This window comes from Carassius gibelio, chromosome A7, assembly GCF_023724105.1.
Source record: "Carassius gibelio isolate Cgi1373 ecotype wild population from Czech Republic chromosome A7, carGib1.2-hapl.c, whole genome shotgun sequence".
NCBI lineage: Eukaryota > Metazoa > Chordata > Actinopteri > Cypriniformes > Cyprinidae > Carassius > Carassius gibelio.
The window spans coordinates 1,721,542-1,748,286 of record NC_068377.1 but is presented as its reverse complement, the minus strand read 5'-3'; the positions used below and the strand labels follow the sequence as shown (position 1 = coordinate 1,748,286).

Genomic DNA, 26,745 nt, shown 5'->3' with positions numbered 1-26,745 from the left:
AGATAGATAGATAGATAGATAGATAGAGCTCTTTTGCTGCCCCCTGTGGTCAGATGCAGCACTGCAGGGCGCAGACATTCCTCTCCTTCCCAAATGTAAACCACTGGAATTCTCTTTACATTCGTTGACAAATACTCGTCATATTATAATTATTTTAAATGTAAGTATGAAGGCTTAGAGTATGGTGTGATTTAACAGAGAGCGAGAGAGAGAGAGAGAGAGAGAGAGAGAGAGAGAGAGAGAGAGAGAGAGGAAGGGAGGATGAGGATGTGGGATTGTGTTGAATAAAGGAGGAGGGATTATCTGACCGGATAGCAAAGTGACATCAGGCCCCAAAAATGTGTGTGTGTGTGTGTGTGTGTGTGTGTGTGTGTGAGAGAGAGAGGCTGCAGAATCAGATTCAGAGAGCGTGTGACTGGGAGAGAGAGAGAGAAAGAGAGAGAGAGGGAGGGTGAGAGAGAGAGAGAGAGAGAGAGAGGGAGGAGGGGGTTATAGGGAGGAAAAGGCGTTTCCGTCCTCACACCGGCGAGACTCTCAGTGTTCAGCACCGCACTGACTTCATCAACTCTTGACGCTTTCGACGCTGATGTTTTGACCGATCTGTGTTTGTGGTGAACTGGACTTTGTATTTGCTTGACCAAAGCGTACAGCGGGTCATCCATCACCAACACCGGGAGCATCATCTTCATCATCTTCATCATCATCATCGCTGGATCAGCGGCGCGCGGAGTAAGTCCCTCATATACACACTAAAACATCTGGAGCGCGCATTACAGTCTACAATACTATCTATCTATCTATCTATCTATCTATCTATCTATCTATCTATCTATCTATCTATCTATCTATCTATCTATCTATCTATCTATCTATCTATCTATCTGTTGTTTTGGTTTCGGTTCATCAGTCCGGGGTTTGGTGGAATGTGCGCCGTATTAAAATATTTCTTGAATTATAGCCGGGACGGAATCTGAACGCCTTTGGTATTGTTTTACGTCACAGAAGCACCAGTGTTTATTTAATGACTGGATTCCCAGTTTCAGATTTTTTTTTTTTTTTTACTAAAACTGTGCAGTGTGTCTCGGTAAGGGCTCGTTTTTCCTGCATTGTTTTTCTGTTAATTCAACCATAGGAGTTGCATAATGTAAGTGATACGAAATGTAGGCAATGCATGAAATTCCTCTCCACCAGAGCAACCTCACACACAAACCTCTTCCTGTTGGACTGTAGCGCTTCCCTCTTCCTCTCACAGCCCTCTTTTCTTTTAACCTCTCGCCTGAACAAAGTTAAACCAGATCCAAGCGTGCAGTGGGATGAGCAGATTCAGACCCTGGCAGTCAGACAGGTGTGTGTGTGTGTGTGTGTGTGTGTGTGTGTGTGCACCTGGCGGATGGTTTCTGCTCTTCTCTCTCATATATTGATTGGTGTTTTTCCTGTGGTAAGGGAAGGACGCAGCTCAGCAGAAACACCTCTCTCTGTGTCCTTGTGTGTAAAGAGTGTTTCAGGCTGGCATTGTTTTCTGGCCAAGAACGGAGCTGGGAACCGTGTTTATCAGAAACTTTAGACCATTAACAAGCCAAACCCTCAGCACACTGCTTTCTTCCTGTCCTGACAGACTTCACAAAAGACTCAAAGAATCAAATTACAAGCCAAACATTAAAATGGCAGATCATCTAAAGCAGCGGTTCTCAGCTGTTCGGTCGTGATGTGAGTTGCATGTTTTCTGGGAGAAATATAAAATAATAATGATAATAATTTGAATGCAAATAGTGAAATCTAACTACCCATGCACTCTTAAAACAGCAAGATCCTTCTCAAGATTTACAATTTTGAACTCTATACTTCATACATGGTTTTTGGTGCACATTCATCTCTTTGGGAAAATCTAAACCATTGGTGTTTCTTTATATGCAGCGGTTTTGTAATCGGTGTAACATTTCTAATCTTCGCCGCTGTCTCTGGGTGTTTGCTGCTTTTCCTTGATATCTGACAGGAGCGCCTGAGGCGTCTGCTCTTCTCCTCACTATCCTGACTATTACACTCACGTTTTTAAAAGGCTGTCATTGCTGCAAGGTTTGGTCACCTAACTCTGGACACGTTGGAGTAATGCTGTACGACATGGGACGGAAACAGAGCGTTTGATGAGGACAAGTCTCTGTTACATAAGGTCCATTTGGGGTTTCAGGTTTGGTGTGTGTGTGTGTGTGTGTGTGTGTTTGGCCCTCTCTGGTACAGTGAATCTTACTCGTGCAGTTCAGTCATCTCCTGATGATATAATGACCGTGCAATTTTACATCCGCTCCGGTCTCACTCACAAGGTCGAGCTGAATCTCTCTGTGTGGATGCTTTTTGTTTTAAACGGACTGGTGAAGAACAAGCTTTCTTTCAGTCGCTCTTCATAGTGTTTGGATGGGATCAGTTTAATATGAGGAGCTGGTTGGTTAGCTCTTTATTCAGACACACATTACTGGTGAGCATGAGTTTCTAAACAGGAAAAGTCAGGACATGCCAAATATCTTTGTCAGTGTCAAATGCACAGTGGAAAATTATAATATGCACTTCATAACTTCTCAGAGGGACTGTTGCATATATCTTCTATGTATATATTTTGTGGAGCGCTATTTATATAAAAGATGAAACATGTAGTTGTCATCGACATTGTGACATTATTATTGTGAGTTATTATGCCAAATAAAAGATTTCAAATGAATGGCACATTAGTATTAAGCTAGTGCATGTTATTTGTTACATTAGAGAGAAAGAAATAATTGTGTTCTTTTCTGGTCGGTTTATGTGATTCATGTAATGGGCCTCCTAATTATCCTCTTTTGTCATATTTAATATTTCCTGCATTATATAGCAGATAAATACAATGCCGACAATATAATTCAGCCATTTATATAAAAGAGAAACATCACAAGTTGTTTCAGAGCAGCTGGAGTAATACAGAAGCTAAAAGTGCAGAAAAGTGGAAGAGAAGGACAAGAAAAGTGTTGTTTTATATTGTGCAGAAGTAGTTTGTTGAAGGCTGTGATGGTCTGAGCAGGTTCGGCGGAGGTTGAACGCTCGTTTTACTGAGGGACAGAGAGAGTGAAGGGTCTGGAAAACAGCTGTGAAACATTAGAGATGTCTGCAGTAACAATCATTTTCAGACTTGTGTCCTGAGATCCATGTGAACCGTGTGTTTTGCTAACGTATGAGATATATTAATTCAGAATATTATTTAAGAAGTTGCTTTGATGCAAACGGATCAGAGGATTATAAACAAAACTCTGTGGACTAACAGCTGCTGAGCGGCCAAGCAATCTGCCCTCTGCGGTTTCTCTCTCTCTCACACACACACGCACTGAGACACTCACAGGTACACACACACACACACACACACACACACACACACTGAGACACTCACAGGTTCACACACACACACTGAGACACTCACAGGTACACACACACACACACACACACACACACACTGAGACACTCACAGGTACACACACACCCACACACACACACACACACACTGAGACACTCACAGGTACACACACACACACACACACACACACACACACTGAGACACTCACAGGTACACACACACACACACACACACACACACACACACACTGAGACACTCACAGGTACACACACACACACACACACACACACTGAGACACTCACAGGTACACACACACACACACACACACACTGAGACACTCACAGGTACACACACACACACAGCACCTCTCATAATTCACTCCATCTTCAGCCAAATGAAATGTTTCGCTGGGGATAATTGGATTTGATAAGACCTGATTCACTTTAGACTTCTGCTCTCAAATTGTGGTGTTGCTGAGAGCATCTGCCAAGACCCAGTGTGTGTGTGTGCGTGTGTGTGTGTGTGTGTGTTTTGAGCAATGGTGGGTGTTGCAGTAGGAGTTATTAAGGCAACATGATGCACCGCCCGCTGTTTTATTTGGAAACAAATAAAAATATAAGCGTCTATTTATCAGCTTAGAGAGTAGAGTGAGCTGATTCTGTTCTGTTGATCTGTTTACAGCACAATCTTTCCAGTTAATAATTTACAGAATACTGAAGTGATCTTTCCATTAATTTGTTTACAGAATATCATAAAGTGATCTTTCATTTGTTCGTTCATGAAATGCGGCGCACAGATATTTCTATTGTTTCATGGAACAGAGTTTTCTGGTGTTTTTCTCGGCCAGTTCTGCTGATGATTTTTATTTTTAGCCATCTTTTAGAAAAGAGCGTGAAAAGCGTGAGAGCTTCAGGTCACAAAACCTTTTGAAATCACTCTGACGTCAGATTGAGCTAATTGTCTCCCAAATTCATTAGATGCTGGAAATTGTTACAGGACTATTATTAAAAAAGTACTTAGTGTATATATATATATATATATATATATATATATATATACGAAAATCTTTTTTTGAGGTTGACATGAATGAAAGCATTTATTTATGTGATCTGTCCATTTATGCTTTGATCAAATGGCCTGATGATACTGTGGTAGTGTTAGCTTTCATTTTAACTACACGGCTGCTGTGATTGGCTGAAGTGGATGATGGTTGTCATGGCAACGACTTTCCTGTACCCCGATGATGTCATGTTCTGATGATGTGCGGATGAATTGATCTTTAGTCTGAAGATTGTGACTGTCCCTAAAGCTACTGATCCAAAAATATCACCTTTTGTTGATTTATCACATTATTCCATGACAGCATAAAGGCAGGAACCAGGGATGCAAAAATGCATCAAAATAATTTTTAATCCTACCAAAATAATCTAATTGTAAATGATGGTAAGAGTATTCAGAATGCATTTACTCTCTTAATAGAAACAAAAAGCCTTTAAATGATGGACAGTGACCAAAATAAACACACAGAGATTATGAATGACACACTCATATTGTGTGCATGTGTGTGGCACTGTTAGTGTTTATAGGCCCATGCGTAATGACGGTCTCTGTCCTGACACACACTCGCTGTGATGTCTAAGCTATAAAGCAGCATGACATCTGAGCCTCTGATATCTCAGCATGAACCCTGAGGTGTGTGAAACCATCAGCCTACAAACCATCTGACTGAACGGCACACCACTCCCACGCAAACTACATTACCCACAATCCCCAAGAGTGGAGCTGAGTCACAGAGAGCCATCAGGACACGCAGTAGTGTCCTCTACGGGATCTGGCCTGCGCTCATTCAGATTTACATGATTACGCTCAAACACATGAACAGTTGGAGTCGCATCATGCATGTTATTAATTATTCTGCTGGCTTGAGATGTACTGTTCTGTAATTTAAACGTATTATTTTCATTATTAATAATATTATTATTGTTCTGAGACAAAAAAAAAAAAAAATCCAACTCAAACTTCACTTAGAGCTTTGAAATTGAAACATGTTACATTATTTGTTAGCAACATGTTACAAAATGTTAAGTATGCTATAAACATGCCAGTGATGTGTTCGAATATGCTAACAACCTGTTATATCATGTTAGCAACATAGTTAAATATTCTAAATATAAAAAAATACATGCTAGCAGCTTGCTAAAATGTGGTAGAGACATGCTAGAAACATGCTGGTGATGTGTTTAAACATGTTAAATTCTGCTAGCAATGTGCCAAAACGTGCTAGTGGCATGCTAAAATGTGGTAGAGACATGCTAGCAACTTGCTAATTATGTGCAAAAAAACATAACATAATGTTAAATCAGGATAGCAGTGTATTAAAATGTTAGCAATATGTAACTAAGATGCTTGCCACATGCTTGTGATTTGTTAAATAATGCTAGCAATGTACTAAAACATATGCTATCACAATTCAACCAACATAAATTGATCTATCTATCCTATGCTCCTATGAAATAACAGAGAAAATACTGTCAAGTTCAACAGTATGATTAATAAATATTAATGGTCACGCTTAACAATTAGATATAATTTGTTAACATTATTGTATTAAAGATACAGTTTTTAAGATATTTGCAGTAAAATATATAGCTAGTTACATGTAACGGCGTTACGTAATTTAATTAAAAAATAAATGTAACTAATCAGTTACAGTTACTAAGAAAAAAATGAGTAATTCAATTACAGTTACTTATGAAATTTTTAAAGATTACAAAGGGGATTACCTATGAATATTTCACACATCCACATACAGATTTAAATGATTTCTTCTGAGACACACGGCCCTATAATTTCCGCGATGCAGAAAAATAGTCTGGTTCATAGAATCCAGTCATAAAAACGGGATTGCTATTGCCTAACGCGGACAGAATATGCCACATTTTGGACAAATAAATCAAACGTAGGTCAGTACACTTGAATCAAAGCATGGACTAGTGTCTGTGAATATTAAGCTGCAAAAGACATTATGAATCCTGTACTTATCAAAGTAATTATTGCTTTGAATATCACGGTTATCATCAATACAGGTATCTATCTATCTATCTATCTATCTATCTATCTATCTATCTATCTATCTATCTATCTATCTATCTATCTATCTATCTATCCCACCTTCCTCCCTCCCTCCCTCCCTCCCTCCATCCATTAATCCATCCATCCACCAATCCCTCCCTCTATTCATCCCTCCATCCATCCATCCCCCCTTCCTCCCTCCCTCCTTCGATCCATCCATCCATCCATCAACCAATCCCTTCCTCCCTCCATCCATCCATCCATCCTTCCATCCATCCATCCATCAACCAATCCCTCCCTCCATCCATCCATCCATCCATCCATCCATCCATCCATCCATCGTTTTTAACTATTTTACATTTCACACTAGGCTTTTCCAAGCCAACATCAAGGTTTGTTCACAGACTTTATTAAAGAGTTGTAACATTTATCACACATAAATATCAAACCAACACACAAAAAAGGTAAATGATCTACATTTAACTTAGTTAGACAGTAGTGCATTGCTTTATATCTTTATGTAATATTAAATTAAATAATAATTTAGCTTTGCCTTTAGGAATCAAATGCCTTTTAACAAATTAAGTTAAAACAAATTAAGAAAAGTTATTGTAGAAACTAAATTAATATCTTAGTCATATTACTTTAAGTCTCATGAGGCATGAGCAAATATTGTTGTGTGCAGCCAGGGTTTGGCAAAAATATGGATTTGAAGGTTTTTTTGTTTTTTTTTGTTTTTGCCCAATGCCTTACATCACTGTTTGCAGTGTGTGTACTGCAGTGACTCTCGCTGTGTATGAGTGTAACTCTGTGGGCCGTGGGTAGGTGTGATTGGCTGGAGATACGGTATGGATCATCAGATGAAATGCAGCAGCTTCCTAATGAGGAAAAAAAAAATCAATCATAAAATTGACTTATGTATGTGTGTGGGAGTGTGTGTGTGTGTGTGTACAGTAAAAAAGAAAAACTGAAACAGCCTCCAAAATATCTGCTGCCAGGATGGAGGAGGGACAGAGAGACAAAGAGATTGAGAAATGAACAGAAGATGAAGGTCCAGACTGGAGAAACAGCGGAGACGAGAGAAAAAGACTGAGGAAATCTGCCTTTAAAGTTTCAACAATTATGGCTGTTCTGAATTAAATACTTAGCTAGTATTGAAATCCAAAAAGAGCCATTGTATTTTGTTATCAATGTGCACTGCAGTGGTTTGACCTCCACCCTCAGTAACGCTCGACTGCCATTTTAACCTGAAATCAGAAACTGTAAATGAAACACCTCAGTCTTTGGATTATTTGTGTCTCTCATTAACACCTGTGTTTAAAAGTGTCAGAACACAAGCGCTGTACCTGATAAAACTGTCTCGATCTCACTTCCTAGTCAGCTTGTCAATCCAACAAATGTGTTTTAGAGCGTTTTATATCATCATCATCATCATCATCATCACACATGCACTTTTTACTTTATATTATATGCAATTTTTTTAAATATAATTTTTTAAAGATTTTAAGTACACTACAAGTGCACATTCAGTACAATTGAGCACACTCCATTTTCACAATGTTTGTTTCAACAACTATGTGTTAAAGGATTAGTTCACACAAAAGGGAAAATAAACCCATGATTTACTCACCCTCAAGGCATACTAGGTGCATGACTTTCTACTTTCAGATGAATCAAATCCAAGTTATATTAAAAAACGTCTTGGCTCTTCCAAGTAGAGGTCTACAATTCAATAATTCCCGAACCCCAAGAGACCCGTAAATGTGCTAAACTGAACTGACCTGGACCTGTCTATTTTTTTGAAAGTTGGGCCTAAGCCCATGCAGTACATACCAGATTCATTATAATAACGAGTCATAAACACATCCACAGCTGAAAATCCCAGTTTAGTTAGGAAGGCAAGGGTCCACTGAACGAAATAGAGCACATTTAGTCCAATGAAGCAATAACATTGTGATATGGATGATAATTATATTTTTTCTTTATTTTTTTATTTTTCAACATTTTTCATATATGTTATATGTTTTATGTGCCTGTATCTGCATGATTACCTTCTGTTTGAGCACAAATCAGCACACTATTACTGTATGATCACAGCCATCAATGTGAACGTTGTGTATATGAATAGAGTGTGATCATTGACTTTATGGCGCATTTGTATGATTACCATCTCTATACCTGGCCATCAGCACATCAACACATGATAATTGACTATATGAGCAGAAATCATTGTAAATGCTGCATTTATAGCAATCGCAGGATGTACTGTATATATTAGCATACATAATTAAATCTTTTTTATTTCTCTTATTTATTTTTATCACTCAAATTATTCTTATTGTATTTTTCTAGTGCTCAAAAAAATCTCTTATATGATGAAGTTTCTGTCTAGTGTTTTATAATAAAAATAAATAAATAAATAAAAACTATGCAGTGGTATTGTTTAATGACTAAAATAGTGACTCTTCAATACAGTTGGTAAATATTTGTTTATATGGGAGGGGGGATAGACAAAGTATCATAAAAATGGTTGCAGGAATAATTTTTCATGGTATCTTCTTCAGATTTGAAATATAAACTAATAAAAATGAGACATGTGACTTTCAATGCGTTACTTTTCTAGTCTGCTCCAGGACTGATTTCATGTACTTTTATATCAGTGTGGTACGATATTTTTCAAGGCACTTCAGTGTCTATAACTTTTTATATTTTTTAGCTTTATCAACTATGGCCCAAAGGTTTTTCTTTCCAAATACACCGAAATTATGTGTGTAAGACACTGAAGTAAGCAACTGTTACAATTTTAATTTAGGTTGGGCACTTTCAGCTGTGAGTCCGATAATGGGGGGTATGGTTAACAGATTAAAACCTTATAACCCATAATATGCTTTCTTACATGATCACATCGATTCACTTCCAGGACATTTTTTTTTTTTTAATTATAACTCGGATTGTATTCGTCTGAAAGAAGAAAGTCATATACATCTAGCATGCCTTGAGGGTGAGTAAATCATGGGCTAATTTTCCAGTTTGGGTGAACAATGCCTTTACAGATGCCATGGTCCATTTTTGTCAGACCCTGGTCTGTCGTGTTTCTTGTAAACAAACTAGCAAACACAGATATTGAACTACATAGCTGTCCACACTAGTTAGTTGTCAGACTTCTTGTTGACCGTGTTAGCCTGTCAATCCATCTGTGAAAGTGATGTTTTGTTGACGTGTCTGTTTGAGGTGATCTGTTCACTGTCTCCACTGAGATGTAAATGTGCTGTTGTTCAGTCTCTTTCTGACCCACATACAGAAGGCAGGAAGAGGGATGAGCGAGACAGATGTGAGAAGATCTTCACTCTCACCAGCACTCACACCTTCACTCGCTCTCATTTCTTTCTTTGTCTTTTGATCTCTTTCTCTCTCCCGCACACACACACACACACTCCGAGTGTGAGCGACTCTCTTGCTCTCCCTGAGGTGCTGTGATATTTTCAGCGTTAATGAACTAAAAGCTTTCTCCTCGAATATGCCGCATCGCTTTCTGTGTCACATGGACAGAAATGACTCGATGAATTCAAGCCATTTATACTTTACAAAATATCACAAAACATCGGTAATGACATTCATTAAACAGCCACAGCTAGGGATAATACGGTAAGTTTATTTAATTCAGCTTTCCTTATAAAACCAGATGCCACAGTTTAGGTTTCTGGAAAGCACGGAGACATCTGTTCAGTGAGTCATCAGCTCTGAATGAAAGCAGGACCTGACATTACGCTGGAGATGACTGATCTGAACCAGCTCTTTCTCAAGGCAAGGCGACTGATGTTTGCTTATACAAAACTCACTGGTATCATTCAGCAGGACTGTATCTTTTGCTCAGTGAATTAAGTGTGCTTAAATGTAGTGACTGTGCACTTTAATATATATATGTATGTATGTATTATATATATACAATAATGTTGTGTATATATATATATATATATATATATATATATATATATATATATATATATATATATATATATATACAATAATGAAATAATAATGAAATAAAAGGCCGCTTAAGTGACTTAAAGAGCGACACTTTTATGACTTTGTAACACACTTAAGTAGACTTTTTAAAAGGTGCATGACATCAAATAACATTTTTGACTTTTTAATCAGTTTGTTTATTTAATGTGTTTATAAATTTGTACATTTATTTTGATGTGTTGACTAACATGTAAAGCACTTGATTATCACTTTAACTCTGGTGTGTTATTCACTAAAGTTACTGCATTTTAAATTTTCTAAATTGCAACACAATCATGACTAATGTGAAATTACAAACATTTCTAAATACTTGTCACACAATTTTCAATATAAATGACAGTAAGGTATATTTTAGTTTATAATAAGCTTGTCAGCACATTCAATAATACTTCAATAGACGTTATTATGAAATTGCATAAAAATATGGACTTAAGTCCTATACTTAAGTGGGTAAAAATTGCAAGTTCAGTTAATCAGTGAATTGTATTTAATTGAAACTTTAGTACATTTTATTTATTTGTAATTAATATGTTATCAAGTGTCTCATCTTTGGTATTCCAAGCCCCCCAGTGTCTACAACGACGTAACTCACTGATTAACCACCATAGTTCGATGCATTGATGTTGAAATGAACTAGCTAGTTACGACTGTTTCCCAAACACGGTCGCATCGCTGTCTTTTGAACCACATTAGCTCAACAACATTGGCCCATTGTTAATGACGTCACATGCATGTGGTGGAGGAATAACTTCTGCTATTTAACCCATTAGACATCTCTAAGATGCTGCTGTGTTGAACATGGCACCTGATGATTAGTTTACTATGTTTTGTTCCCTGTCATTTGCTTTATTTGATGTTTGATTCATCGTGGGTTGCCTCTTATGTCATACTCCGGGGTTCGCTTAAGTATTTGTGCACATGCGCACTCTTCAAAAACTGCGCTTTTAGAGCACACTCAAACATACACAGATTAAAATATAGTTATAGTTAGACATAATGTAATATATAGATTGCACTGAATGTTAACTTGCTTACTGTGCCAAAGAGCATATCTATTTAAGCCAATATCCCTTGCTATCAGGAAACTATGCTTCTAAACACAGGTGGAGAGCTGTAGTTCCTACCACGTGAGTTTGCGACGCTGTTTGCGAATGTTCATTTGAACTATGGTTTCGGGAAACACAAAATCGTTGAACTATTTGGGTAACGACAGAACTTGTGACCGTAGTTGGCTAACACACCCCAGGTTATACGAAAACAACAACAACAAAAAACCTTTGTTAAGAATTACATTTTTTTTTTTTTTTGTCTTTTGTCTGACACAAACACACACACATTTAAACTAACTGATTGTCCTCTTAGAACAGCCTGTCACACACACACAGACTGCTTTTGTCTGCTGTTCTTTAGTGTGTGTGTGTGTGTGTGTGTGTGTGTGTGTGTGTGTGTGTGTGTGTGTGTGTGTGTGTGTGAAACAGAGGAGGTCTATGCACCGAGTGTAAGGATCCCATGTATGTCTGCCCAGTTCCATCACATTTCCAAAAGTGTGTGTGAGTGTGAGTGTGTGTGTGTGTGTTTTGTCTCCTCTTCCCGTGACTAAACTCTAAACACCCCTTCCCCCTCCACATGGCCCCAGTCCACACACACACACACACACACACACACATGCTTTCACTCATCTCACACATTCCCACAGTCTCGATCATGTTGTTTGCAGCTGCCTGTCACGTATCGGCATGGCGACTGCACCTTCAGCCTGTGATGATGTGTTCCTCAAGGACAGAGAGGCGTGTGTGTGTGTGTGTGTGTGTGTGTGTGTGTGTGTGTACGCCACCATCCAAACTTCATTCACCTTCCACATGGCTGATGTCACCATAACAACACTTGCCTTTCAGCCGTGAGACTGTAACCTAGCAACAGGCAGAGTGTAACCCCCCGTGTTTGTGAACATGTGGACTCAGGCTCGTAGAGCGAGAGATGCTCGACCAATCAGAGCGCTTTCATTTCACAATCGCTTGAATGGAATGGAGAGCAAATGGCGTCTCTCTTTCTCAGATGTTTCTCTTCAGAAAAAAAAAAAAAAAAAAAAAAAAAAAAAAAATACACAGGATTTCCACATGTGCAGTTTCAGAGGACAGTGCACAAATCATAATATTATGTTTATTAAAATTAGTAAGCAAGAAATGTAAACTTTTATTCATCAAGAATGCATTCAATTGATCAAAAGTGACATAATTTAAATAAATGCTGTTCTTTTACACTTTATATTCATTGTTGAACTGAAAAAATAGGATATCACACAATAAGAAAAAAAAAAAATATATTGAGCAGCCCAACTGTTTTCAACATTGGTAATCAGAAATGTTTCTTGAGCAGTAAATCATCATATACGCACACACACACGCACACACCACACACACAAACACACGCATGCACACGCACACACCACACACACACACACACACACGCACGCACACACACACACACGCACGCACACACACACACACACACACACACACACACACACACACACGCATGCACACGCACACACAAGTACACACCACACACACACCACACACACGTATAGATATATGAATGAATGCACACACAACTATCAGATTATTATAAATAAATACAAAAATACTCTCATACAAATCCTATTATTTTCTATTATTGCTTGTCTTTTCTGGTAACACACACACATACATGCAGAGATGTGAACGCCCCCCCCCCCCCCCACACACACACACACACTCAGAAATGGAATAAACACAAGCTTTTTCATTCAAAGTCGGAAAAGGTCAATGGGTCACTTCCTGTCAGCATCAAGTTAAACGCTCCGTTAAACAATGAGCAACCAAAATATGTTCTCTCTCTCTCTCTCTCTCTCTCTCTCTCTCTCTCACACACACACACACACACACACACAGAGACTTCAGATTTTGTCTCAATGAGCTTCAACATTCACAGTCACTAGTCCATAGGGGTGTGCCATATGCAGTCCATGATAATACTGATATAATTTATTACATGATAAAGAAAAGTGTCATATCACGATATCAATGATATATCGATGTGATGACGTATGGTGGATACACGTTCCCTAGTGCGCACAACAACATCACCACAAACCCAAGATGTGTTTGCAGCGCAGACTGTTCGGTGTATGACAACAAAGCATCGCGAGATACGAGAAGTATCGTACCTTCATAAAAACAGGCGAGGAGCATATCTCTAGTAAAGTGGTTTGGAGAGAGAGGAGGGGGCGGTGATTTCAACCGGCTGCCTGAGACCAGCGGAAAAAGACGACATGCGCCTCGTCACGAAAGCTTATCAATCGCCCATTGATTTTTTAAGTCTTGTCAATTTAAACATTGAAAACAGTTTAAAGCATTCAAACAGAAGACCTGAAAAAACTCAACGGAAAACTCTTTTTCGCTTTGTAGTTTTAACAAGAAATAATTTATATTTAATTCATACAGTAAAGACTATACCATGCATTTTACATTTGACTATTCAGTTTCTGTACCTGGACACCTACAAACTTGAAAAAATGTAAACATTGTTTATTTTGTATATCTGTGCTATCTGATTATATCAAAAATAATACAATAATTCTATAGAGATTAAATGAAATCAGTGCGACTGGACTCTTTGATTCTCTCAGGTTCACACATGGCTGAAATCACAGGCTTGTTATCAAAGCACTGCATCTCTGCGAGGAGTTTGTTTCATACTGTTAGTTTCCAGAAATCCTGAGTCATGATCCGAACACTCAGATCATCGCTCTGTGTGTGTGTGTGTGTTGAGTCCAGTCCGTGTTTCAGTGTGTGTGTGTGTGTCGTAGTGATGCATTCCAGCGCTCTGTAATGCATGAGGCCAGACCGTAGGCCGAAATGAATGCATTTACTCTCTGCTGAAAGCACGCATGCAGGACACATGCGTTACTCCAGAGGTCAGAGGTCAAACAAGGCAAACGAGCGCTGCAGATGCATGCATTCCCGTGGTGAAGGAAGTGGAGGCGAATTTCCTCCCATCTCGCGCCGCTCTGCTTATTCACTTACACTGTAAAGAGTCTGGTTGTCATGCAGACCCAGCTGCGAGCGGCCAACCGGCCTCACTTCCTGCCATTACCGTGATGTCACTTCCTCGCTGGGCTCGGCAGGGCAGCGGAAAAAACAGCAGAAAGACGGAAACGACTCTTTATGCTTTTCCCCCCTTTCCTCTGCCAACAATCACTATTCCTGCTGTTTACAAGCACAGACACAGATGCGATCTTTGGCTTTACCTGGAAATCTGCACAGATTGGTCTGTCACAATAAAACGTTATTTTGAGGTTTCCTTAATACAGTGTATTTACACATTTAAGTGCTGATTAATATTAATTATCTACATCCATTTATAATAGGGTTTTGTTTAGGGTTAGTTAGAATGCAATTATGCATAATTTACTCTTATAACCATAGAAAGTGCATGTAACAAGGACACTGGGAAATAAAGCGTTGTCAAAAAAATTAAATAAAAAATGCATGGATGAATCATTCATAAATAAACACTATACGATAATAATAAAATTTATTTTTCCTTTTTAAATTAATTTTAATATATACAGTTGTTAAAATCAATGTAAATATTAAATAAATAAAAAAACTATTAAATCATTCAAATTTGTAATAATTCATGACACCCATGCAAATTTAATTAGTTACTTTCTTAATTTAATTTCCTTTTAAAATAAACAAACAAATAAATGATTGAATGAATAAAACAATAAATTAATATAATTTAATAAATACACAGAATTAGAAATTAAAAATTTAACCGTATATAGCATCCAACCAGCACTAATAAACTGGATTGAATGCAGATACCTTATCAGTGCAAAAAAATATCATATTGTTGCAAGTGTAATTTAAAAGTGGAAAACCAAGGATGATATTTTAGATCATTGGAGTGATTTTTTTTTTTGCTTCAAATCCCATAGAATTTCTTTTTTTTTTTTTTTTTTTTTTTTTGCGGGTTCAGGAACGACATGGGTTTGTTTGAGTAAAAAATGACAGAAGATTTGATTGTGGGTGAATTATCCCTTTAAGACAGTTAGATATTCCTCTATGCTGTGTGTCTGTGTGTGTGTGTGTGCGTGCATGTGAATATGCCTGATTTAGAGGTGTGTGTGTGTTTTGTGTAGAAATGAGTGCCTTAATAAGCACTTTTTCACCTAAATAAGACCCGTCTTCCAGCGGCTTCAGGAGCACAGCAGATGGCTGATGGAGGGAGAAGAACACAATTAAAATCCTGCTCCGGTTCAAACATCTTTGACTATCTCTCCTCTTGCTTCCCATCTCTGTTTAACTCTTCCTCTTCAGCTGGATGGAGCTGTTTCTGGGAAAACATCACGCTCGCTTATAAACATGTCAATACACACACGCAAACACACACACACACACACACACACACACACACACACACACACACACACACACACACACACAAATACAGACACACTCACACACAAATAAATACACTGTATGCACACACACACAAACACAACACTGAACAAAGCTTCTGACTGAGAGATGCGAGGAATGAGCAAAAGAACCGGCAAAACGGAACAGGCGAGATTGCGTGAGAGAAGAGAACCAATCCGAGCCTGACTTATTGAGACGTGAAGCGAAGGTTTTCAGTTTTTAAATGAGCTCCCGGGAACACGGCATTCGAAGAGGTGATGTCTAAAAGAGCGACAAAATGTCCACAGCTCACTTCACGTTTGACAACAAACAAAACAAAACAAAGCGTAAAGCACGCGGAGCGCTCATTCGTGGCAAGAACACAACCAATTTGAAAAGACATTTACAGACGAGCCACCCGGACATTTTCTCAAATGTAATTTCACAACGATGTTCTTTTTGTTTATTGAGCTAAGCAAAACTGGAAGACTGCAGTGCGTAGATGTTGTAGTATTAAATATTACGAACTGAAAAGTACTGTAAAATAGCCCCTTCTTCAAATTAGATGAGAGCACAATACTAATACGTAATATCATGATAAATACATTTGATTAATACTAATGTTTAGTGTATTTTATAATGTTCTACTTGTTGACAATATCACAAATATTTCTATATTAGTCATGTGAAACATGAATGTTCACATCCTATCATTATACATACAGACAAATGAATACCTTATAAAATCTTGTTACTTTTTTTATCCACCCAACTTATTAAATATTTACTTTAAATGTATGCACTTATTGTTCAGCTCAGCTGTAAGCTTTAAGGTCCTGGACCTAACTTTATTTTTCTTTTATTGATGGTCAATTGGCAGCTAGTTATTGTTTACATCATGACAGTGTTTGTTGCTGCATAAAAGCTTTTGAATCGAAATAAAGACACAGTTGTGTTGAAATAAAGTTGAATTTGTGTTTTATATATTTTGGTTAAGTTTGTTTCCTATACCAGCTGTAAAAAATTGTCTAGTAAATCTGTTATTGATTTTAGTCCTATTTTAGTCGACTAAAATACCCAGCAATTTTAGTCGACTAAAATAAGACTAAAATTAAAACAAATCAGATGACTAAAACTTGACTAAAACTAAAAAGAATTATAGTCAAAAGACTAAGCTAAAACTAAATTAAAATTTTGTGTCAAAATTAACACTGCATTATGTGTATCTGAAGATACCGCCTGTCTGTTAAAAGCAGTGACTGTCTGAGAGTAACACAGTGCTTTAACTGCATTAGTTTCCACTATCATTAAACATCACCCTTTCAACCTTCCCACTAATGTCAGAGAAACTGCAGACGCTGTGCTCATATCCAACAATCAAACACATTTACAGCATACTGTAAAGCCAGACGCATCATTTCGTTTTTTTATTTTATTTCTGTGGGTTGGTTTGGTGTCCAGCTTGTTTCGGGGTTTGGTGACAGATGTCTTTCTCTTGGTCTGGAGTTGTACGGATCTGATGCTCTGGGTTTGTTCGTCTGTAGACTCTGTAGTTTTAATGAATGTCTCTCTGGACCGGATGAGTTGCTGAAAGCCTCCTCAAAGCTTCGTCTCGTGCCAGTGTGATGTTTTGTGATAAAAGGAGAGATAATTGCCCGTTCTGAAGCACCTCCAGAAATGTATGACTGTTTTGTTGTGTATTGAATGAAATGAGGGATACTCTTTCTCAGTTTCTGTGTTCAATCACCGCCTGCCTGCCCTTACTCTGAAACTAAATCAGCTGGAGCTGATTCTAGACAAGTTTGCTGACTGAATGTGTGTTAAAATGCCAGATTGATTGTTGATTGACACAGCTTTTAAAATATAACAGACAGGAACTATTTACAGTGCTTAGTGTTACTTTTATTATCCATTGACTTAGTTGTTACCCTAACCCCAACCCTAAAATAACCTTTTATTTTAGTACACTGCCGACAAAATCAAGAGTTGTGTTGAAAATCTAAAACCTACCTTGCTACTTTGAAAACTGCCTCCTCCAAATCTCATTCACATTGTTCCAGACCCTAGATGTGTCAAACTGAATTAACCTGGGCTGTTATGCATGGTTCTTCTCTCTGTATCCCCTGGGTCTCTTCTGACCCCCTGCTGGAGGCTGGTGTAACTGCAGCGCTGTATTGAGGTCAGCAGCAGATCAGTGTGCTTTATGGACTGCAGCAGATAAACAGCAGTGTGAAATCTGTATAAGTGTGTGTGTGTGGGATGTCTTTGTATGTGTCCCACTCTTTCTATTTCTTCCCTCACACACACAGTATTCTAGCAGTGATGAATGTTGAATGTTTGCTCTGTTAAACCGGCTGCCGCAGCACAAATAATGTATTGTAAAATCACAGAGGCATCCATCTTGGCTCTGGATCCTGCACAGTTTCCTCAGACCTCTGTCCTCGTGTGGGCTGGGACTGCCGAAGAGTTGGGACTGATTTGTTTGCCATGGAGCGTGGAGCTCGCGGTGTATCATGCCACATCTCTGTGTTTTGGGATTTATTTGAGATGTGAATTGAACATGAGGTCTTGATTGAGTTAATGCTTAAAACGCAAACAAATATCTGTTAATAGGGGAAATTAAACTAGTTTTGTTTTTGAATTTAGTAGATTTTTATATATATATATATATATATATAAGTTGCATATAGTCTTCAGGTGTTTCAAGTTCACATAAGATGAAGATTATAGAAGTAATCAAATAAACAAATTAAAATAAAATAAAATAAAAATTGCTGAAAAAACTCAAAAGGTACACAAACCTCAAAAACTTAAGACACATGCATGTGAGTCTACCCATATAAATGATTGTAGCCTTTTTTAAAACATTTTAAATACATGTTTAGGGTTTCCTGATATTACTCAACCTTTTAATATGTTTGTGTTCTTATATTTTCATTCTGTCTTCTTTTATTTATTTTCCCACCCCAGAGGATGTCTGAATACAGCTCGCTGTTGAGTGATCTGTCTGAGAACATCACTAATGAAGACCTGGAGCAGCTGAAGTCGGCCTGTAAAGACGACATCCCCGAAGACCAGAGCAACGCCATCACCTGCTCCAAAGACTGGTTCAGTTACCTGGAGAAGAATGACAAACTGGCACAAGGTGAGGAAGACGCTGGACCGATTCAGTCAACACAAAGTAATCAAGTGTTAAGTCCCAATCCAATTTCTATTTTATACCCCTCCTCCTACACCTTCCCCTTGTCCCTTGAGAGTGTCTAGGGTTAGGGGTGAAATATTCCCCTAAGGGTTGGGACAGCTCTACTATATCGTCACACATTATCATATGTTGTTTAGCTCCTACAATACACACATACGTGTGTGCTGGAGTGCATTAGAGACTTTAATTACCGTTCTTTATTAATGCACGGCTTACTGATACACACACATCAGATCTTGTGCAGCTCACACATCCAGGAGCAAAGAAACTTGTCAACGCTGCCCACTATTTTTGTTAATAACAGTTTAAATACTGAATTGCTACATTATATTTTCCAGCAACGAAAGGATAATATCGCTGTTTTTAAGTAAACTCACTCTAAAAAAGAGTAACGCACAGACGTGCCTACACGCAACTTTCATCTCTCTCTCTCTCTCTCTCTCTCTCTCTGTTGAATTGGCAATATTTGAGAAAAGGGTTTAGCGATTAACCTGCTTACTGTACAAACGAATTTGCATTTCTAGTACAACCCTTTTCCTTAAGTATGCAAACCTTTTTGACGGTGGAGGAATTGATCGAAGGCTGCGGCTGTTTTCATATGAGATTTTAAGGGGACTGAGTCGATCACAAATTTGTGTACAGTTTATTCAACTGATTGCAAAATGTCATGGGGGCTGTGTAATATACTATAGCCCCCCTAAAAATGGCCTAGGAACGCCATGCTCTCTGGCTCACACATATTGTTTGTATAAATATTTAAAATATTGAAACATCCTGTTATAGGTCACGAGAAAAGAAAGAACCAATGATGTTCTTGTTGAACACAACAAGATGTAGCAAAATCACACATATTACAGAAATAATACACTTTACAAGAATATACTTAGAGTAAGTGTAAACTTAATATACAGTTTTTGGACACTTAGCTACTGTATATGTCAACTGCATTGAAGAATTTATATTAAATACAATATATGGTAAACATTAGAGTGTTCTAACGCACTACAGTAGGACTTAAGTTCATATTTTTATGCAATTTCATAATAACTTGTATTGCATTTGAAATATAGTTTAATATAATGTACTGACAAGCAAATAAAATTTACTTTAATGTCATTTCTAGTAAAAAGTGTAATGTATTTAAATATATTTGTAATGATGAAGTTGATGAAGCATTTACATATAATAACTATAAATGTAACACTGGATTACACTAGATTTCAAATCTTAATCAAGTACTTTAGATGTATTTAAACAGTGATTTACAATGTACTTTAAGGTAAAACTTAATTTGTCTTTATTACACAGTAACTTTTTAAAAGTGTACTTGAGTGTGTTTAGAAAAATAGTAATGAAATTGTCTCTTTTTAAGTGATCTTTTATTTCATTTCGTATTATATTATCTGCAAGTACACTTTAAAGATTAGAAGTGCACTAAAAGTGTGCATTCGATACAGTTAAGCACACTTTGTCAAAAGGGGGTTTTGAGGCACTGCATTAGAATATGGTTAAACATTTTATATTCCAAGAGCTCATTGGATGTGTTTGGAACAGCATGAGGACAGACTTTTCCGTTCATTTACTTGACAGTTGAGTTTATTGCACAAGTATGTTATCTAATATATAAGACGTTTCTGTGATTGTCTTGCACAGATAACCTGTACTACATAGAGCACATCTTTGAGATCTCGCGGCGGCCGGACCTCTTGACTCGAGTCATCGAGTACCGCACGACTGTGCTGAAGATCTCCGAAGACGACGAGATCGACACCAAACTCACACGCATCCCCTCGGCCAAGAAATACAAGGGTACAAATGAGTTCAGTCTCTGTGTCCTTTATTGAAATAGTGTCATGTGTAACAGGGTTGTCCTTATGTCTCTCCTCGCTGTCGTAGATATCATTCGCCAGCCGTCAGAAGATGAGATTATCAAACTGGCTCCTCCCCCTAAAAAAGCATGAGGTCAAAGTTCATGACCTCTGCTCCTCCTCCCGGCACATCATCTTGCCCATCATCGTCACCAAGCCCCGCCCACTCCTCCTCATCCCACAGAACAGAAGCCAAGCAGCCAATCAGATCAAGATGCTTTAAAGCCACGCCCACGCCACGGAACGCACGGAAAACTGAACGAAAGACAAAGAAATGGACAAAAAATACTTGCAGATCAGATCATCAGGTTATGTATGGAATGAAAAACTAAATCTGTGTCTCCTGACGCCTGTGTGGAAGTGTGTACGTGCAAGAGAGAGCGTATTCTCGCCCTTGATGGGATCAGAAGTTGGTCAGAGCAGTGCAAAAAGGAGTTTGCAGTTAATGTGGTGACTAGTGTCTAATAGAGAAACTGGTTTAGCCACTGATCGCTGTTCCTTTAGACATAGTTATCTCCTGGTTAGTATTGTGGGTAGAATCCAGGTCGGTACATTCCCTTTAAAACATGACCCACATCAACATTTAAAAGTGTTACAGAGAATCCATCTCTGAATTTGTGAGATTGCCACTTAGAAAGCCAATATTTGCCTTCTTTAGAAATTATATGCATTATTGCAGGGTATGCAGTTGCCTAGCAGAGAACTGATATTGCTGTTTATATTTCTGTATGTCACATTTCTAGGAATTATAGTTTATTAAATGATCAGTTATATAATAATAATCATTGTTTCGTATCACACTAAAGCAGCATATATATGGAGTCTGTTAAACTAGCGTGGGAGACAAAATTAGACATTTATCTTCTATTATTAAATGTATAACGGGCCTAAAAACACTGTCTATGGATGATTAGAACACAAAAAACCCCAAAACAACAACAAACAAAAAACAATATGTGTTAAGTATAGTTTTAGCTCCATTCTGCAATATTTGCATTATGAAATAGAAGGTATTTATTTCATTTTTATCTTTAAATTACTTAATTTGACTATGTCTGCTGTGAATTGTTGATTCAGACGCCTCAGTATGCCATCATGTGAAACATTAGGATGATATCACATATACTGATAGCGAGGAAGAAACAGCTGCGACTAAAACAGGGATATTTATGCCACAGATGTTGTTACAAAATTAAATAAATATATATAAATTAAATCACTGCAGCACTCGATATGTGGCCAAAAGTCTACGGATCACATTGTGTATCCAAACAGCACATCTATTTGTATCTATATTTCATCCTAACACAGCATATTACGATTGTCCTGTGTTTACAAATATTAATATCATGATTGTGATTGTGATATTCCTTCGCCTTTTATTCGCACCATCTGCTGAAAGACTGTTTAAACACGACTCTAAATTCGCTTGATCACTGTGTGCTTGGCCCCTGCAGACTGTTGTTTTCACGCGATGGAGCCGGAGCGGTTATCGAGGACATGCCATGCGTGTTTTTACGCGTCTGTATTTCCACCCACGCATGAGGCCCGCATGCAGCGTTCAGTTACAGGCTGTTTCTCCTACTCTCTATTAATCTGCTGTGCGATTTTGTTAAAATTGTGGCAAACGAGCTGTAAAACCTCAACAAAACCTTTCACTGAATCTGGAACTGTGTAGCTTGTGGTTTCTGGTCGTGAACAATCTTGGCCTTTAAACTTGAACATAAGTTACTCTAGATTTCTGAGGACTTTAAAGAACCATGTCCTGTCAAGGTTTAGATCGGTGAATTGATCAAGTTTATCTCTTTCGCAGCCGCCCAAAAACAACAGCTCTGTTATCATTTACTTACCCTGTATGTTCGATCCAAACCTATGCTTTGCTTGCTCACAAAATATGTTTTGTAGAATGTGCTAGACGCTCCTTTCCATACAGTGAAAGTGAATGCAGACGTCAAAAAGTGTGTCTATAACTCTCAAATCTATAGAAGCTTATTTCTGCCATGGATTTAAATATTAAAACCTATTAAAATATTTTAAAGTTAATTGTGACTTTTTTTATCGCACACTTGCACCTGTTCTGAGTTTATGTCTCTCAGTTCTGATTTTGCAATTTTTGCAATTCTAAGGAAAAAAAAATTAATTTGAGAAAGAAAAATAAACGTGTTTTAGGGCGTGGCAGAAAACAAACCAGATTTATGAGTTAATAACTTGAAATTGCAAGATACATTCTCAAATTTGCGAGAATAACGTTGGAATAATAAGATCGAAAAGTCACAATTAAATTTTTTATATATTTATTCGGTGGCACAAACAAGCTTCCATACAAATCTAATTTGCATTTCTGCATATTTATTGTGGTGCATCTCATCGGATGTGCGCGGTTAAATAGCATTTAGTATCACTGATGTCAAACTTGGCATCTTGCCGCTTAATTTTCTTTAAATGTACGTCAATGTGAAACAGAGTTGAGTTTATTACTTTCAGTGTATAAAGACTTATTTTCTGGTCTGTGTCATCTTTCGTATGATATCAGAGGACTAAAAAATCATGACAGGCTCTCGATCCTCTTTCATTGTATGCAAAACCTCTCCTCTTTCAGTCCCAGAAATAATAAAACAAACGTGAGAGCGAGTAAATGACAGAATGTTAATTTTTTTTGTCATTTCTCAAACGACGCATCACAAACGATTCCTTCGAAAAACAGATTGTACATTGTGCTATTTATTGTGTCGTTATGTTGTTGTTGTTGTAGATGTGCTGATGTTTCTCGGTTGTGTACAGATATCCTCTTGTGGGTTTTGCGGTGTGTGTGACATTGTAAGTCTTTCCGAACACAAGGCCAAACGCTCATCGCTTTTGAATCGCTTTGTTTCTCTCTTAGTTTAATAGTAGTTGGTTGGTTTAGTTCGTTTGCATCCTCAGTCCCGACTGAATTCTCTGTGATACCTGACTCTAGTTCAGCTCTCTTTAGGCTTATGCTAGTTTTACCAACCAGATGTAGAAACGTATAACTTCCCCAGACCAGCAACCAAGGGCTTCAGATGTGCTCATGTCATTCACGGTGGTTTTCATCGCACACTCGATTAGATGTTGTTCTGTCGATCTTGTGTTGTGTGCATGTCTATGATCGGTAGATTCGTGTCTATCAAGGACCTCTGTTCAGCACTGTGCTTTGCACTCGAGATCAGTTTACCAGGTGTATTTCTAAAACACAGCGCCTCCACTGGAAGAAATCGGAAAAGCCATAGTAACATTGCTTGCCCTTTTCCATGTTTCCTTTTTCGAAGGATTGAATTTCCTGTTGCAGCAGGAAATGATGCAGAGCTCGACTGATTAAGGATGATTTAGTTTAGACTCTAGTGTAATGCCACTTCCTTTCCTCTATGCAGAGATTATTGGGCACTGTGCACAAGCGTCTCCTCTTGACACGTTTGCAACATTGTTAAAAACCACTACACGCAAGTATTACGATGTGTTCGGCCAAACGAAGCCATAGACGCATAATCATGTATTTTTATTGTCAAATCGGATGTCAATCGGAGTATTAAAACATATCAGCCTTGATAATGCTGCAAAAGCTTCTGCTGATGCTGAAGATTTGTCGCTATTGGCGTAACAGAATCACATCTCGAGGTGTTTTATCCTACGTTTAGTTACACTGAAACCAGCCAAACTAAAAATGAACACACACACACGAAATCTCCACTTCAGAATAGACATAAGAAAAGAAATGCAGAAAGAAAACGAAGCATACTTTAGGATTGTGAAGCACATTTAAACCTGGATATTGTAAAACACACAAAATACCTCTGGGTTTTTATGACTGTTTTTGTTCTTCGCTTCATACTGATAACACTGGGGGAAGGATGTGCTCATTTGTCAATAGGCTTTATTTTCTTTTGCATAATCTGATTTTCTCTCCTTTTTTACATTTAGTTCTTAAGTTGTACATACACATATATTGTGGATTTATAAAAGTGTTTATTATTAATTAATTTATTAAATGCATCTGTATCTTGTTTTGGTGTACTGTGTACTAACTGGTCAAGCGGTAGGTGTTCATTCATCAGTGTAAGTGTAAGTGTGATGCTCAGATCAGATCAGCTCTGTTGGGTTCATCGTAGCGCTCAAGATCCTTTTCTGTACTCTTCTGTTTTGATAACTTTACAGTATAATTTACATGTATTTTCATCAAAACTGTCTTTTTTTTTTGGTATTTTTACTGTCGTGTTGTTCCAAATGCTTGTTCTGTTTCTTAGAAATGCTTCGCAGCACATGACTGTTTTGAGCGTGTTGTTGTCATGTTGTGAGATGTTGGTATGAGAGGCCACTGGCTGTAAATGCAAGAAAACCTTTAAGGATCATTCATTAAACACACGTTAGAAGTTCTCCGTCAGAGTGTGAGACGGAGAAACGTGGAATCGGTTTGCGTAGAGATTGAAACACTCGTCGTCGGCTGATGTGGTGTGATGCTGTTACTGAGATTGTGAAGAGAGAGGTTTCGACGATGGTGGAATACAGTACGGTTCGTAGTGGATCAATGTATACTTAGATCACAGAAAGTGAATATGGTAAAATAACTGCACGGTGAATCTCAGGAAGAAATGAGAAGATTTCCAAATCTAACCTATTTCATTTGCCCCAAGTTTGATGAAATTTAAATATTTTGATTGTTATTTAGTAAAAATCATGGACTCTTATTATCAATAATTGATATATTAGTAATAATAATAGTTTTTTTAGGGTGAAGTAATGACTTATTCTTCACCCTTCTTTTGTGAGATTCACCAGCACTTGCTTCATCTTGCAGTGCAAGTTTACAACAAATTTGAGAACATTTTTATTTCTAGACTTCACATTCCCAAACCATTCGGATGGAAATATAGAGATGTTGTAGAGAATGTAGAGTAACTGATGATAAACGTTTTAGACAAGTTGATGTTACTGAAGAAATGGAAAGGCGTATACAGAGACTTATCATATATGGATGATTTAATGCACATTCGTAGCACGAAAATACATTAGACTCTAAGATATAAAGCACTTGCTAAATGATTGTGTTAGAGCTGCTGGAGCTACACGTTTACACTGAGGACTAAAGCATGCTCTCATGTCATGACAAAGTGCCAGCTCCATTTGTGTTTGTGCAGAAGCTTAAAACAGAGACTTATTAAGACTGAATTATTCATAACTCTGGTGATAAGTATAGTTTAAGAGAGTTATCCCCCTCTACGTTCTGCTGTGTGCAGTGTTTGGGCTGGAGATACAGTGCTGTGATGAAGTCGAGTAGAAAATAGATACTGAAGTGGTCGGTCTTAGACTCTGATGAAGGACTTCTTTGTTTTTTTTTCATTTTTTGTTCATTGCATATTTATTTATTGATGTGTCGTAAGACATTTTTGGCTTGAACCGTTTTGCAGATCGCTGATGTTCTCGTTGATTGGACTGATGTTTGAGTCTCATTAAATGTTAAACCTCTTTGGGCAGATTACTGTTAGCATTTCTTCAGTAATTATTTTTGCTTTCTTTCTTTCTTTCTTGTTTCAGCAACAATGTGATGGACACTCAGTATGAAGTTATGTTCGTTAAATATATGTGGCTTCTCTCTTATAGATTGAACTGAAATGATGCCGTTTTGTCATTGTGCTTCAATAAATATATAAATATTATATTCTATATTAAAATATATTTGCTAACCTACAGATCTGTGTGAGTCTGTTCTTTGCCTCGCTCTCACATGAAGTTCACAATGAAATG

General features: G+C 37.7%; 1 protein-coding gene across 1 annotated transcript; it reads left to right on the top strand.

The window, feature by feature from the left end:
- Positions 1 to 474: 474 nt before the first annotated feature.
- LOC128017629 (astrocytic phosphoprotein PEA-15-like) lies at positions 475 to 26,688 on the top strand. Its single transcript, XM_052603074.1, has 4 exons — positions 475 to 729; positions 18,889 to 19,063; positions 20,774 to 20,929; positions 21,017 to 26,688. Exons 2-4 carry the CDS (start codon positions 18,892 to 18,894, stop codon positions 21,079 to 21,081), a joined length of 393 nt encoding a protein of 130 aa, XP_052459034.1. The 5' UTR covers positions 475 to 729; positions 18,889 to 18,891; the 3' UTR covers positions 21,082 to 26,688.
- The last annotated feature ends 57 nt before the right edge of the window (positions 26,689 to 26,745 follow it).

Bases quoted from the DNA above. Each gene is read 5' to 3' on its own strand.
- LOC128017629 (XM_052603074.1), top strand. From the start codon at position 18,892: ATGTCTGAATACAGCTCGCTGTTGAGTGATCTGTCTGAGAACATCACT. The intron at 19,064-20,773 runs GTGAGGAAGACG...TGTCTTGCACAG, and splicing joins GAATGACAAACTGGCACAAG to ATAACCTGTACTACATAGAG. The intron at 20,930-21,016 runs GTACAAATGAGT...TCGCTGTCGTAG, and splicing joins CTCGGCCAAGAAATACAAGG to ATATCATTCGCCAGCCGTCA.